This window comes from Antennarius striatus, chromosome 17 (genome assembly GCF_040054535.1).
Source record: "Antennarius striatus isolate MH-2024 chromosome 17, ASM4005453v1, whole genome shotgun sequence".
Lineage (NCBI taxonomy): Eukaryota > Metazoa > Chordata > Actinopteri > Lophiiformes > Antennariidae > Antennarius > Antennarius striatus.
The window spans coordinates 16,273,477-16,288,898 of record NC_090792.1 but is presented as its reverse complement, the minus strand read 5'-3'; the positions used below and the strand labels follow the sequence as shown (position 1 = coordinate 16,288,898).

The 15,422-nt window shown below is 40.4% G+C and overlaps 1 protein-coding gene across 5 annotated transcripts in view; it reads right to left on the bottom strand.

Moving 5' to 3' along the window:
* Positions 1-15,422, bottom strand: part of slc4a11 (solute carrier family 4 member 11) — an 82,630-nt gene that overhangs the window by 23,978 nt on the left and 43,230 nt on the right. For all 5 annotated transcript variants that reach the window (XM_068338559.1, XM_068338555.1, XM_068338558.1 and 2 more), the window contains exons 4-6: positions 11,315-11,358; positions 9,587-9,815; positions 2,408-2,489 (exon numbers count right to left, since the gene is read on the bottom strand). In XM_068338559.1, coding sequence (XP_068194660.1) covers positions 2,408-2,489; positions 9,587-9,815; positions 11,315-11,358 — 355 coding nt within the window. The remainder of the gene's footprint in view (positions 1-2,407; positions 2,490-9,586; positions 9,816-11,314; positions 11,359-15,422) is intronic.

Here is a 15,422-nt window from a genome sequence, read left to right as displayed (position 1 = left end):
GGGTGAGGCAAGTTGATAGCTATGGAGAAACTACATGTATCGCGAGGTATGCACACAACACAATTCAATGTTATGCACAAAACATTTTAAAGGTTGTGAAATGCATGGCTGCTGAAGATACACCCTTCAACAAGTTTAAAACTATCATTGAACTTATGCATGGCATTGGTGTACCTGATGTGGATCTCCTTAAACAACAAAACGGGCATTATGACTCATACTTCACAGAAAGCCAACTTTTCGATAGTTTGGCCGAAGTCACAGAGAAAGAGTTAATAGAAAAAATGCAGGCATCTCCTGTATTAAGCGTCCTTGCAGACGAGTCAACAGACGTAGCAAATGTAAAGAGGTAAGTTCTCTATGCTTAAATAATTTACTCTCACACAATATTTCTAAAACTTTTATTTAAAGAATAACTGCCAGGCTTTAACATTTTGATTTAAAAAAAAAAAAGTAATTTCTTCTTTTTTTTTTTTTTTACTCAATAAACAGTTATGACATTATTAATAATATAATTAAAATTAACAGTTTTAGTTTTTATATTGTACTATTGGCTAAACTCAATCCTTGCATACGGCTTTTACCGTATATTCTGTTATTACTTTTGGGATGCATAAACGTCATGCTGGGATGCACAAACACAAATTTTTGTTGCAGCACAGCCCAGGGATGCACTACTTTCTTGAGGTAAAATGAACTCTGTACATGTATAGATGTCTGCTACGAGTAAAAGACCGCTCCACCTAAGATAACACTATGGTCAAGGCTTAGTTAGCACAACGTGGCAATTTGGGTTAAAATTAGAGTTGAACAAGCGCTCAGTTGGAACACGTATCCTATAATGATAATGCACTTTATTTATAATGACAGTATCATCTGACTAAATGCCTCTACGTTGGCTTGAAGCTTCATTTTTTCCTGAATGCCCGGTAAATAATTCTCTGATCACTTTTGTTTTCATTTAATCATAACATTAGCTCCCATGAAGCTAATTGCACCTCAGCTTTTATATATTTTATTTATGTCATTCTGAACTTAATTTCTTCTGTTACTTCCATTCCACGTGTCCTGTAGGGGTTCGCCACATTGTGTCATCCTTTTCTGTTTTCGATTAACGCTCATATTTGTTTTATTCATTTTTTAAAATTATTTTTTATTATTATTATTGAAAAAAATTATGCTTGATTCTGAGCTACTTCAGTAGTTTGTTAATAGACTAGTAATACATTAACTTCTGACCACATAAAACAGTTCTGTCTTAAATTTGTAACTCTGTTACTACACTGTGCCATTTGAGGCCGTGCCCAGTGTGAATCCGGACATGGATATTTGGTTGGAGTGATACTAGTAATTATATACTCTCTCGGTGAGAGTGTACTCAAGTGGAAATGATAATTTCACTGATGTTAGGGGACCTTCATGGTAACAATAATAAACATGCAGTTGAACAGACAGGGACATTCATGGCTGTGCTTTAAAGACACAATGGCTGCTGGCATGAAACAAAGTGCAGTCTGTTCAATGCTTCGATGACACATTCATCTGCTAATTCATGACTTGGCTGATTAAAAAAACATCAGCTGACCTCCCTTCATGGTGATCAGCACAGCCGCTAGAGATATTTGTTTCTGAAAGTATGAATTAACCATATAAAACTCCCCAAAATACTGTGATCACAAATATGTCACGAAAGAGAAACGATGATGGAGATAGGAATTAAATAAGCACGCTCAGCAGCTATTTCATATACAGTAATCCCTCGTGTAATCGCGACTCAAAATGCTCGGTTCCACCTCATCGTGGATTTTTAGTAGGTAGTCATGTGATACCCTACACACATGCCATTGGTTGACAGCATCCGGAAGTGCGCTGCGTTCCGGGACTCACGGAACACAGAGCACTTCTGTGTATTAAAGAAACACTTAAAAGCTTGTTAAACGGTCTATAAGAGTGTGGGAAAAGATAAAACAGATGTGAAGCGGTTTAATATCAGTATGGGGAGGGTTCATAAACGTTTAAAATACCATAAATAATGAAATAAATTGTTGTTCTATCACGGAATTTCATTATGTGCAGGTGGTCCTGGAACGCATTAACCGCGAATAACGAGGGATTACTGTACAGTAATTGAGGCCATGTCCACACGGTGCCAGATATTTTTGAAAACGCAACTTTTTTCACCCCGCATACAAAAAAATCTGTGTCCACAAGACAACGCAAACCCGGCATTTTCAAAAAACTTCACTTTGGCCACCGTTTTCAAAAACATCTTCGTCCCGGATATCTGCGTTGTTCTGTGGACAGAAGGCATAACCGCAATAAAAAAGTTGCGTTTTCAGAAAGGTCCGGCACCGTGTGGATGGGGCCTGAGACACAAACAGACACACACACACAGTTTATGGCTTACAGGATACAAAGCCAGGACTGCTGGTACTGGATCCCGGTGGCTGTAGCTGTCACCCCCTGGATCGTCTCTGACAGCAGGTGGACTGTGGGCGAAAGGTCAGAGGTCAAACACAAGTAAACCGAGACTCATCTAAAGTCCAGTTGGATCAACACGTGCCTCTAGTGTTTAAAACTAAAATATTTCAGAATAAATCTCGACTGATGTTTTTGTGACTCCTAATGGTCAGCCGAATGCCTTAAATGTCCAGACGACTCAAGCGCTGTCCGCCGCGCCAAGCCTCTCAATATGATGTCGACATCAGAAGTGTCTAACGAGCTCGCCTTCTGCTGTCGACGGCGATGCCCGCCTGCACCGCAAAATGATAATGACGTCCGTCCAGTCCAACTGAAGAAAAAACCAATGTTCATGTTTGCAGACTAAAAAACCCACACATTTCATTATGCTGTCATGTTTACACAGTACAAATCATTAAAAAACGGGTGCTGCTGACACCAGCTCAATGCTTCCAATAAAAGGAATCTCCTCTCTGACTCCTCATGCTGAGAGTGATGAATAATGGTGATTTGGGGGGATTTCTCCAGCAGCCTGGACTATTCCAAACCCCGAAAAGACAATTCAGCGTGCTTTGTTTGCAATGTCCTCCTTGATGCATCGGTACTGAGCAAATTATATGGTGGAAATGTTTTCTATCGTAAGCAGCAGGGATGATCATTTCCATATCATTCTGATTTTCCCTGCCAGCGGTTTCTCCCCTTCTTTCCTCCTGTCTTTGTCTTTCTCTCCTTCACTCTCCTTTTCTCTCCGTCTCCCATGCCGTCTCATCAATAAAGTATCCTCCATTCATGCCAGAAAATGATGGGCGTCACCATGACAACAGTATCACAGTGCTCAAGGAGTGAGAGAATCAGGAAGTGCGGGGGGGGTGGGCAGACTAGAGATACAGAGAAATAAGAGAGAGAGTGCATATAGATAAAGAGTAAGATGGGAAGACGGGATGAAAAGCAGCCTGTGGAGAAAGGGAATGATGAGGAGGGGAAATAGATGTGGTGGCGGAAGAGAAGGAGAGGGTAGAGGAGGGAAACACGAAGAAAGAAGACATAAAATAGAGGTGTGATGAGAGAGAGCAAGAGGCAGGAGACAAGTAGAGAGAAGGAGAGAGAGAAAGAGAGAGAGAGAGTGAAGAGATAAATAATATGCAAGCAATAGAAACCGGGCCAATGAAAGACCAAGGGAATGGAATACAAATCACACCAAAAACAAAGAACGGGAAAAAGAAGTGCAGAGGTCATGGAGTGGGATTCACTACAATTAATATCAGTAGCCTGACAGCCATGTAATAAACTAAAACCATTCAATTTCTCCTTGACGTCAGGGAGGGGAAGAGGGGGGAGATGGAAGGAGAGACAGGTGCATTGAGAATAAAAGAAAGATTAAAAGATTAAGAGAGGACACAATGCATCACAGGTAAACAACGTGTGTCGCAGGAGCACAAGACGCTATGTTAGACCAGCTAGAGGAGGATAACAGCTAACACAGCTAGCTGTAACCCCAGCTAGCAGACAATTGCAGTTATTGACGAAAGACAAACTCCGTAGATTCAGGTTGTCAGTTGACCTTGTTGTTGAACCTGGACCAGACCGACTGAAGAAACTGAACACTGCCCCCACAGGCTTGTGCAGTAGACAGAGACATGATGGTGCATTGTGACATTCTACCTCTCCTCTTTCCCTCCTATGCCATCATTACTAGTAATCCTGGACGCATCAGACCACATGACCTTTTTCTGTCGTTCTAGAGTCCACTGTTTTCCAATGTGAATTGAATCCTTTGTTTCTGTTGGCACCGCTTGTCTGTGAATGCTCTCTCTTACACTATTAAACACAGCCTTGAATTTAACCACTGATATGTTTTTTTGCACACCCTAACACTAACCCTAAGGACCAGGCTAGCTTCCTTGCATATGTTTCCATAGTAACTGAGCTTAAAATATTTTGAACATGCTTTATGGAGCGCAATCGAGTGAAAATACATCAGGCTAACCAGAACAAACCTGATTGATTTGGTAAACTCGCTTTATGAAACAGGATTGTGTCTCCTAATCTGTGAGATATTGAAATATACTGTATCTGACATCACCAGCGGAGGTGAACAAACCTGACTCGGATTTAGAGGAAGGGCTGTGAATGAAAGGTCGCTGATGTGATCAAGTGGAAGACTAATGAAGACATGCACCTTTGATACTTGTCAGTTACAAGAATATTTCTGTCTGGTTTCGTCAGCTTTTGGTATGCAAACACCACTGTTTCCACACACAGAACGGCCCAGAAAATAAAAAATACATATCAAAGATGCTCACACACAGCATATCAAATGTGACAAACTTCAATGGAAAGTAATGAAAAAATATGAGGAAGGCAAGCCTGTACAGTTGGATTGTCCCCTTTGATCTTTCGGGATTCTTGCAGAATTCTTTAACCGTATTATCCACACGGTTTCGTCGGGAAAGGGAAAAACAGATTGCAATTTCTGTAAATCACATGAGAATAATGCAGTCTGTCGCAAACAAGGGAGAGACGAATCAATAGAAATGCCAGTCAAGAAGCAGGGATTTCAAGTGACTGGGTATTTTGTAAATGATGTGCTCAGCTACAATAAACAGCAGTTAAAAAGATCACAGTTTCTCTGTAAGTGTGTGAAAATGCACGAGGAGACTCCTTACATTATGCTCAGAGGTGACCTCAATAAAACCTTCTGATCTTATATTACCTTATAGATTGTGTTCTCAACAGTAGGTGGACCACACATACACACACACACGTGTACACATACATACACACAAAGGGATGTGATTGGTTTCTTTCAAAGTGGCGGGCTGTGGAGGGCACTTTGGAGGAGGCGATTAGAACACAAATGGGCTCGGTAACACAGTGGCAGATGAAACACTTACTGTATATAAGGTAACCGTCATAGCCAATCACAATGCAGGACACAGGTGCTATGATACCACAATGTGATGAGAGAGCCACAAGGACTGGGTCAATGGAGAAACCTTATCAATTCTAATAGTCTTCTTGATTGTGAAAGAACAATTACATCAGTGGTCAATAAACCAACGCCATGCATGGGTGTCAAAGTCAAGTCTAATGCCAATGTGACCAGCTAAAAGACCAATGTATGAAAATGACCCCATTTTTTTCAAAACGCATTTTATCAATTCAATTTCAGTCAAATAGGTTCATTGATTTTAAATTGACATATTATGTCTGAACCAGCGATTTTTTTTTATAGGCCTTAACAAACATAACCAAAAACATTACTGCACTCGGGGTCAACTGGATGGCGAGAATGTTGATTTGAAGGGTAGCTGGAGAGGCATCAACAGCTGTGAGATGGGGGGGGGGGCATTGCTGGTGTCCGTAATCATTTAATGACTCAATGGATCGACCCAGCCCTTGGAGTGGAACACAAATGGCATTCTGATGGTGATTGGTACAGAAGCACACCACTGATTGCAGCCTCATGGCGGCTGATGCTGACATTTTCATCCAATTAGCACAGCTTACCGTCATCAAAGAAAACAAAACTTTGAGACTTGTCTGCATGGGGAGAAAGAGGGAGAAAAACCAAGAAACCACACAGTTAATACAGTCACCTTTTCTGATCAACAGGCCAGCAGTTTTTTCTTTTTTTCAGAGGCAAACACACAGTCTGAAACCACACTCAAATATAGACACACTGGCTGGTTAACAGGCACACAATACACAATATCTCCGCTCAACAGAAGCTTCATTTCCTGCCCTCCGTTACCTCATGCATATTAAATATCATTTTCCAGAGAAAATCCCTCAATGTCTCATCTTTGTTGGGCACAGAGAGATCTTATCTTGATTACCGTCTACAGGCTATTACCAAAAATTGGATTTTATTGCTGATAGCAGCTATGTGTGTAGTAAGTGCAAAGAAACCCAATGACGTTGATGAAGAGATCAAGAAGAATAAAATGACATGTTTGGCCAACATTTTCCACATGGTGAGGAGCTTGAATTAATGGCTTTGATTTAGTATTCTGATCATTCCTGTATAATGTTGCAGAGATATTTCCATGATGGAAGAAATATATTATTATAATGAACAAGCATCGTTGGTTCACTCAAACGTACAGAACCTTTCCTGCTGAAGAAAATAATTATGTCCAGTATATTTGCAGCACCTGCTCTCAGAAGCTGAACACAATGCACACTGTACGGATGCAATACAATGATACTCCTACTTTAACAGATGCTCATGTATTTTTTAACTAATTAAACATGTTGCATGGGATTTCAAAGGCCTGAGGGTCAGAAAACTCACAAACAATAAAAATGGTTGTGGGCATTTTGGGGAATAATTTCTCCAAAGTGTAGCTTTGAACACACATTAGCATTTTGTTGTTGTTGATCCTCGTCTTTACAGGTTTCAGACTCTAAATGCGGGACCGTGTGTCTCTCCGGCCGGAGGAGGCGAATAAAAATATAAAAACGGATAAATAACGAATGACACAGGAGGATTATGCAAATTGGGGTGAAATGGAGAGCCAGCGAGATCGATCAAAGGCGATGGCAATTATGAGTTGAAATTATAGTGTAGTCATTACAAAGAGGGCGCACAATCAGCAGCACAGGTAGCGCCGTAGCTGTGAAAGGAATTAAAGAGGTAGGATGAGAACAAAAACAGTGTCAGCTGCATTATGAATGTAAGCAATGCCATCATCTTCAGCATCTTTATTCATGTAATTCTTAATCAACACAGACAGGTAGTATTTAGTATTTATGGAAGTGGCTCAAGTGATATTATTATCAATGCATTGCATCATCAGCAATCCACACAATACGCGCTCCATCGCCGAGTCCCACAAGAGACAGGGAAGCGAAAAAACATCACAAGTCGGCCTCTAAAAATCGACTCCTCTGCGCAAGTTGGAGCAGGACTAATTATCTTGGTGGGCTTTCATCTTTTTCATTTCTGCAATTCTCTGTTCTTTTTGTGCCTGTTATAATCTCATCCTGTTCTCTTTATCTCACAACTGTACAGCGTTACTCTCCGAAGGAGCCGGTCCACTCGCCAGCCGTATCGCCGCCGCCGCCTGCCGGAGTGGACGTCGATATGGCAGAAATTAATACCTGCAGAGATATATCTTCAAGGATGTCAGAGAACCTACGTGTAATGTGGGGATTCTTACTTTATGTTAACTCTGAGTTGGTGCAACAAGACACTGAAGACTTCAAGAGGAAAAATCCACACTGAAGTCCTGCATACTTGTTTTAACTGATAAGAAATCAATCAATCAGTCACACATAAATCACAGACTTGTTTCTGATAATTCTATTAATATTCTTTATGCAGCATATGCAGACATAATTTCATAGATACTGTATGAATGTGATACTCATTTGCATATTTCAACCTCTTAATCTTTGTAATCTTTATTTGTTGCATGACTGAGGAATGGTTGCATCATCCCCTGTGTCTTTATCTATCACCTAATCATTTTCTTTCTTCTACAAGCCAAGTGTTTAAACTGAATTGTATTCAACAATATTCAAATTAGTTCACTATTTTGTTGCTGAATAACACAACACACTTGAATCTTGACTTTTTTTCAGCATCAAATACCTCTCAATTATGATTTCTCAATTAATGAAGAGTGTTTTTAATGAAGAGGACTGCTGATGTGATATTTTTACAGATTCAAAACTCCATGTAACCCCCGCAACCAATGCTCAAAATTGATTTTTCCGCTCGGGCATGCGCAGGACGCCTTTCTGTTAAGACGGCGTTCTTTGTGGGGTATTCTGAGAAAAACAGCCAAGTAGCAGCGGCTGCCACAGCTTGAGAGTCTCAGAGAGCCATCTGAAAAGCTAAGTGAGTGATCGATGACAGAAGTCAATTATCACCTCTCGGATCTGTCAGAGGTGGCTGTGCGGGGCAAGCGTCACACACCACCCACCTCTGTGTGGCCGTCACCGACTGTGGAGGCCGGTGCAGACAGACAGGGGGGCGGGGGGGGACACCGGACACAGAGTACGCAGACGGGGCCTCGCGCTACTATTACTACACATAACAGTAATTAGAAAACCCCTCTCATGTCTCTCCTGCATCGCACAACTCCCTCAGACATCTTGCCAGGCTAAATTAATTTGCTGAAGAACACTGTATGATTTGCCAAACAATTACTTATGTGAATGCCACGCTCATTACAGCTTGCAGCAAAAGGCAATGCTCTAATAATGGCAACAAAGTTATGCAGGAAAGAGAATTTCTCCTCCTAATGGGCTGCAGAGATGCACCTCACACAAGAAGCTTTGCAATTCAAGCCAAAAGGACCTGTGCTGGAGTGACTAAATGAATGTGACAGCAAAAATAGGTCCTGGAGAAACTATAAAGCGTTTCAGAACTGAATATATGCATCAAAGGCGAGTAAGGTGAAAAGCTTGGCATAGGTTAGAGCCTATTAGCTCTGCAACGCATTTCAGGTTCAAGGATGGAGACATGAACAAAACAAACAAAAGAGCCATTCATTGCTATTTAACATGAAGCTTTTCTTCTGACATATCACACTGAAACATTTAACTGATTTAATATTTGCATGTGGACATTTCAACGGTGTAAAGAATAAACCAGAACAACCCAAATATGTTAAAATACAATGACTACTAAACCATAAATGGACGCAAAATAGATTTTATCCCTCATTGCAGTTATCAAAAACATATACGTCTAACTTATACGTGATCTACAATGGCTACGATAACCACCTGGCAGTTTTCCTGAGGAGCGTTTGATGTCTGCACATGCAAATGGTTGCCAACACGATTCAGCACATTGAGCTCTATTTGTGTCCACTTGAAAGGCTGGGGGCCAAATGAACAGCAGTGATTCAAACATCACAAACTTTCCTTTGGGTCTTAAAAGCTTCTTGAACCATTCTCGAGTCTATCTGACAATTCTGAGTCACCTGAGGTGAACTGTTTGTCAGGTGAGTGTTGGCGTGTGCAGACATCAGATGTTTTCAGGTCAGGTGTCGTATACTATGGAGTCTCATACCGATTATGGGCAGGTACAGGTCTGATGTGTTCTGTGTCTTATTGTGTCTGTACTTCCGCTATCTTTCCTGTGCAATCTGACCCAGTCTCTGCTTACCGTTGACCTCCTGAGCTCCTGCATCAGTGAAGAGCATGCTCATCACCTCCTCGAAGTTGCACCCGGGCTCTGATGCGTGGCTGTCCTGACCCACGTGATGCAACATTCTCTTCAGAACGTCGTCCAGGGATGCAGCCGTCTCATCCAGCAGGATGGTGGCCTTTGCCAGGAAGCCATCAAGGTCCCGGTGAGCCCGGACCTCTTCCTCAAAGTTCATTAACTTTACATACTGTGGAACAGATTTTTTTTCAATAAACCAAGGAGACGCTAAGGATTAAATCTTATTGCAAATAAAATAGTTTCTTACATATTGTGTTTAAATCAAAAATGTAGCACAAATGCACCGTATTTTGTTCAGCTTACACCTGAATCCCTTTTGTTCCCTATTGTTCTAGGTAGTTTTCTGTCTGTATTATTCTTTCATGTAGCCACTGTAAAAAGCTGTGCTGGAGGATTTAAATATTCCCAATTGCTTCTCAAAGCAGATTAAATGGTCATCAGTTGGCACAACACCAGCCCCATATTTATTTAGTCAACTGGAAACATGGGCACGGATTTCATGCTTCCAAATTCACCAATGCAAGCTTAAGATTTGAGCTGTTTTTTTTCATGTATTAGATCAGGTTGATTGGAACTGGATTTCTTTTCAGTCAACCACTTATACTGTAGATTGGAATTGTCCTGAGAACCTTGGCATACGACCCCTCCTGAGGGAAATAGTATAGTTTTTAAAACAGCACAACAGAGCAGGCTTTACCTCTGTTAAATTTGTCAACATTGGACCAGTGGCGTTCGTGAATGAGCTGAGAGACAGATAAATGGAAGGAAAGATGAGCGCAGCTCGATTAAGAGCCCAGACACCCATCAGTCCTTGATCGTATTGATCATGTGCTTGACAGAAAATCTGAAGATGAAAAGATTCCCTGCTGCTCTTTAGAAAATAAAAACAGCAGAAAGTCGATGCCTGGAGTCTTAGAGTAATTTAGGTATAGAATCCTATAAATAAATTTGCTTTTGTTGGTTTGTGCAAATAAATCAGTACATGGGTCAGAGGGCCACCTGGAGTCAATCGATTAAAGGTCTAAGAAAATGAATTGGAATACATTTTTTAAATTGAATTTAATAACCTGTTCATAAAGTGAAAACCTTGAAGCGGTTGCAATGGCACAATTCTATTTATACCTTATTACAAATAAACAAACACCAAAAAGGATGTCAGAATGAAACTTTGCAGAACTGACAGAAAAAGAAGAAGAGAGAAGAGCAAACAAACAGGAAATATAAAACAAAATACACCGATTAATGTGCAGAACCTGGAAAGCTGTTGGCAGGACAAACTGAAAACTCTGAGAAGTTTGCATTGTGTGAGTTTAAAGCCTCTGGCCACCTCTTCAAGAAATCATTCATTTACAGTCTGAGAGATTGCTTATTATACTCGAGTGTGCAAACACAACTTCCACTTTTAAATTCCACTACAAAATACTTGCTGGTATCAAAATTGAAGTCATTATTTGACTTTTTCTTATTCTTTTAATGAATGGCTTCTACATTACACATTAGAATTAATCTACCCACATCAACAACATCTTTTTCAGTGTGGAACTTAACACTAATGATGTTTAGTCTTTATTTAGTATACTTGTATTAAAGATTCTTTGCTGAGAACATAATTTTAAATACAGTTCTGTTAGCAGGATGTTTGATTACTACTATATCACACATACATACCTTTCTTGACGTGTTTAGTAACACACAACCGGAGTCATCAGCATCTGAAGAAAAAAAAACAAGAGGTACTATTAAGACATTCAAAGTATGATCTCAGAAAACATTTTAAAATGCTGCACCACATATGCAACAGAAACAGAACACGATCGTGTCGCTAAATCTGTGTGTTCCTGAGCCCACATAGTTCTCTTTATACATGTGTGTGTTTCACCCTCAAACTCGTTTGTGAATGACTGAGCCTTTTAATACCTGAGCTGAGCTTTGAGGGGTTGTCTTACAAAAAGATTAATAAAACAGGTGTGTACTTATCTATTAAGCTGTGTAATTATTTCTGTGCCGTCACCTTTGGCAACCACTTAAACTGCCTGTATGACAGGACACAGAATACTGCTAGTTTTAGAAGTGCATTCTAAAACTATGGAGTATTCATTACTCAATTCTGAAATGAGGATCACAAGAAACAACTACTCAACTAGCAGAGAAATGAAGCTTATTTTCTAATAGTACTGAAAATGTCAAGTGGCGAGTCTCTAAATGCTCTCATTGAACAGGGATTGGAAGTTCTCTGCTGATAAGGCTCTAATACACACGTCTGTGAAGCTGAGGCGAGTGCTCCGATAAAGTACAAAAGGTTTGGATTTTTGAAGTCTTGGGAAAAAAAAGGAAAAATGGTAAAAAACCTTTTATGTTAGGAAACAATACCGGGACAAACCAAGGGAATGAGGATTTCAACACACTTTTGTCCCTCAGCAGACTGTAAGTACCCTGCTGACTCTCATAAAACAGTCAGCCATGGTGTTACATAATACAGTTATCGCCGTTTACTGTGGGGAGGATGTTATTAGGTTACCATGGGCTTTCCTCCTCTGCTCCGCGTGATCCACTATGTTGGCTCTATCTGGAAATCAATCAGTGCTTAACGCCTCCCTCCAGCAACAGAAATGCAAGAAAAGCCCGCTTTAACAAGCCAATAAGCCTCAGGAAGGACTCAGGATATCTAAATATCAATGATGGAGCAGTCACAGGTGAACGTGTTAGAACGTCGGTCTGCAGGAAAGGAGAGTGCTTGAGTGCCACACCGAGCACCTTGCCATTATAAAACCCTGCAGGCCTTGGAGGAAGAAAGACAGACCCAACCTCTAATGCTGTGATGAGACCATGGAGGGGGGGGGGGGCACGTGTCGTGTGCGGCGGATTTGGTTCATCAAAGCCTAACAATCAAAAAGCATACGACTGGGCTTATCCTCTCCCACAGGAAAGAGGGAGTCGCTGCTCTAATTGCTGTCAGGCTGCAGCTGTAAAGAGATATTCATATATTCATATAAGATTACTTCTCCTCAGTGATCACCTTCGTCTAATGACCTCTGTATGTCTCAATATACTGGTGGCTTAAAGTAATCCAGGAGAATTTGGGGGTTCAGGGATTAGGGAGAGTACGTGTTAAAAAATGTGACACAGGCTTCTTTCCAGACTTGGAGGCTTGATCAATGTGGCACTACAACTGTTAATTATATTCAGTCTGCCACAAGTGTTATGTAATCTCAGGATGGGATATTGTATTATTTCAGTCATTAAGGATTGCATGGCAGTGACTAAGAATGGCTGGTTGCAGTAAAAGGGGAGCTCTTGCATCCATACAGGAGAAATGACCTTGGGACACGGCTGTGCAGCATTCGAAAATTCAAAATATCAAATGTTTGTACGTTTTCACTTTTAGAATACAAAGAATACATTTACAAGAAATCTCCCAGAATTTCTAATTTTATTGCAGTCAGAATAAAACACTGTGGACACAAGAATCAGACTGCAATCTGACCTTGAAGAGGGAGGTGTTACATAAATCATGGATAAAAAGACAAGTTAAATACAAAAGAGACAGATTTTTATTTCTTATTAATCATTGTTAAATATGAGGTTTTACTGTCAATGTGTAGTAAAAATGCACATTAACATTAGACAGCACTACAGAATCAAGGCTATGTCACGGGTCGAACAAAGACACCTGTCAACTTGGAAAAGAGTTGTTAAGCAGAATCTCCTCTGGTCGGACTTGTGGAACATCCCACAAGTAAGATTCAGCCTACTAATCAGGTCGATCTATGACATACGTCCCTGATCTCCACTGCAGGTTCAGAAATAAAGAAAGCAGCTCACTCTGCGATGCCAACAATGTAAGCATGCTAACAACCTGTATGACGGCACTCATGCAGGACTGTGATTGAAGGCAGCACAATCAGATCATAAGAAAACTGGCTGAAAGTTCTCAACCAGTAACACCAGTGGACCCAACATCTACTTTGTCAGGGTGGGTGGATAAAAACGAAACAACATCGAGTCTACTTTCTCTGACCAAGAGGGAACAAGATGAAATAACTCCAGTTCTTTGAGAGTACCTCCATGTCCCTTACATAATGATGTGGTCCACCAAGGTCAAACCTGTTGTCCTGATCAGGCTCATTGTACCAATGGAGGAAGGGATTGAAAAAGTATTTGAATGAATGAAGGTCAAGTTCACAGAAGCACCACTGAGTGGGACGCAGTTGGGAGGCAGTGGAAGGGCAACAAGTCTGTCCTTAGTCCAATACTAACATATGTTCCAGGATCTAAAGAGCAAAACTTGAACCAAGTGCAAGAGGAAGTACCATACACCATTCTGCTCTAAAACAATTAAATCAGTGACGCCTATGCTTCCTCATGACTTCCCCCTCTTTCCAATAATCAGACAAATTGATTGAATTGAAATAGAACGGAGTTCAGCAGTGAGAGAAATGTAATCACGAAATCAATGCTATTCGTGTCGAGCGTTTGACAAGGACTGACAATGTTTTTACCAAGAATTGATAGTGTAATGTCAAAACAATGCAAAACAGAACAACATCCTTGCGCTGCCAGCTGACAGCATATTTAGTAAACTCGTCAACGGCTGATTCTCAACAAACGAAAGATTTTCTGAGTTATCTGAGCTGTGTGTACATGTACAAGAGTGCAATTCACCAAGTTCACTCAATGAGTTAACAAGCCAAAGATTTAGCTCTTCCATCAACACCTACGTTTACCATGCAGAATGCTAACATTTCATAAAAAGAGCAAAACCTGCAGACTAGTTCAGGCACTGCTCTACAAATAGCCTCATTCATCGTCCACAAACACTCTCCAAATTTGACGGTTTTTAAGTAGCTGTGATTTCCCATCACTACCTCTACCTGCTCACCCAACTGATGACCTGCATCCATACTGCTGTCTGCGTGGCTCTGATTGGAAAAACATGTCCGAAAGCAAGCTGCGCTGGAAAATGAAGGGATGGGTTTAACAGAGGAATTGGGATTGGGCCTAAGTCTCCTTTGTCATGATATTGTTTTAAAGTTATGTAAGTAAGTTATGCAACATTACTGTCATGTTTTTTTCTTTTGGCTGGAGATATACAGTATTTTAATCAGTGATAATCTGCGTTAGCCGATTAGAATAGATTTTTACCTAAAAAAGAGAATTGACAGTCAATTTGCACAACACCACCGACACAGAATGCATACATTAGCTAGAGGACATTATGAAATGAATGACACATGATTTTTGACTCACTATTTAGATTATGACGCATCTATAATGGCTACAATAAGTATCACAGCCAACAAACAGACAAATGATCTTGACCGATTTTATCTTTCACTGACCAAAATTAAATCATAAATTAAAATGAATATCCTCCACACCATTTTGTCTCGACTGCTCCTATGTTATAAATACAAGAAACAAAATTTAGATCAAACGAAACACCAGAGTTGCATGGAGGCTTTTAATCTGTGTCAGATTTTACCAGAATAGGATCAAAGAGTTCCCTAATTGGCACCTGTGTTCCTGGATGCTATTTATTTGTCTTATTATTGGTTGTACATTTTCGATTAAAGCATCTTGTGAATAGAATGTTTGTCTCACTTTGGTGCATTTTAATCTGATTTTAAAAATGAAGCAAGAGCTGTGAGTGTCATGTGAGCCAATGTTTTTTGAAATGGGATATACCTTACTTTAGGACTCGTCTTTCCAAAGTCCTAAAATGAAGTGAACAACAGAACTTGCTTAACCCTTTTAGATAACCTGTCGGGTTTGATGA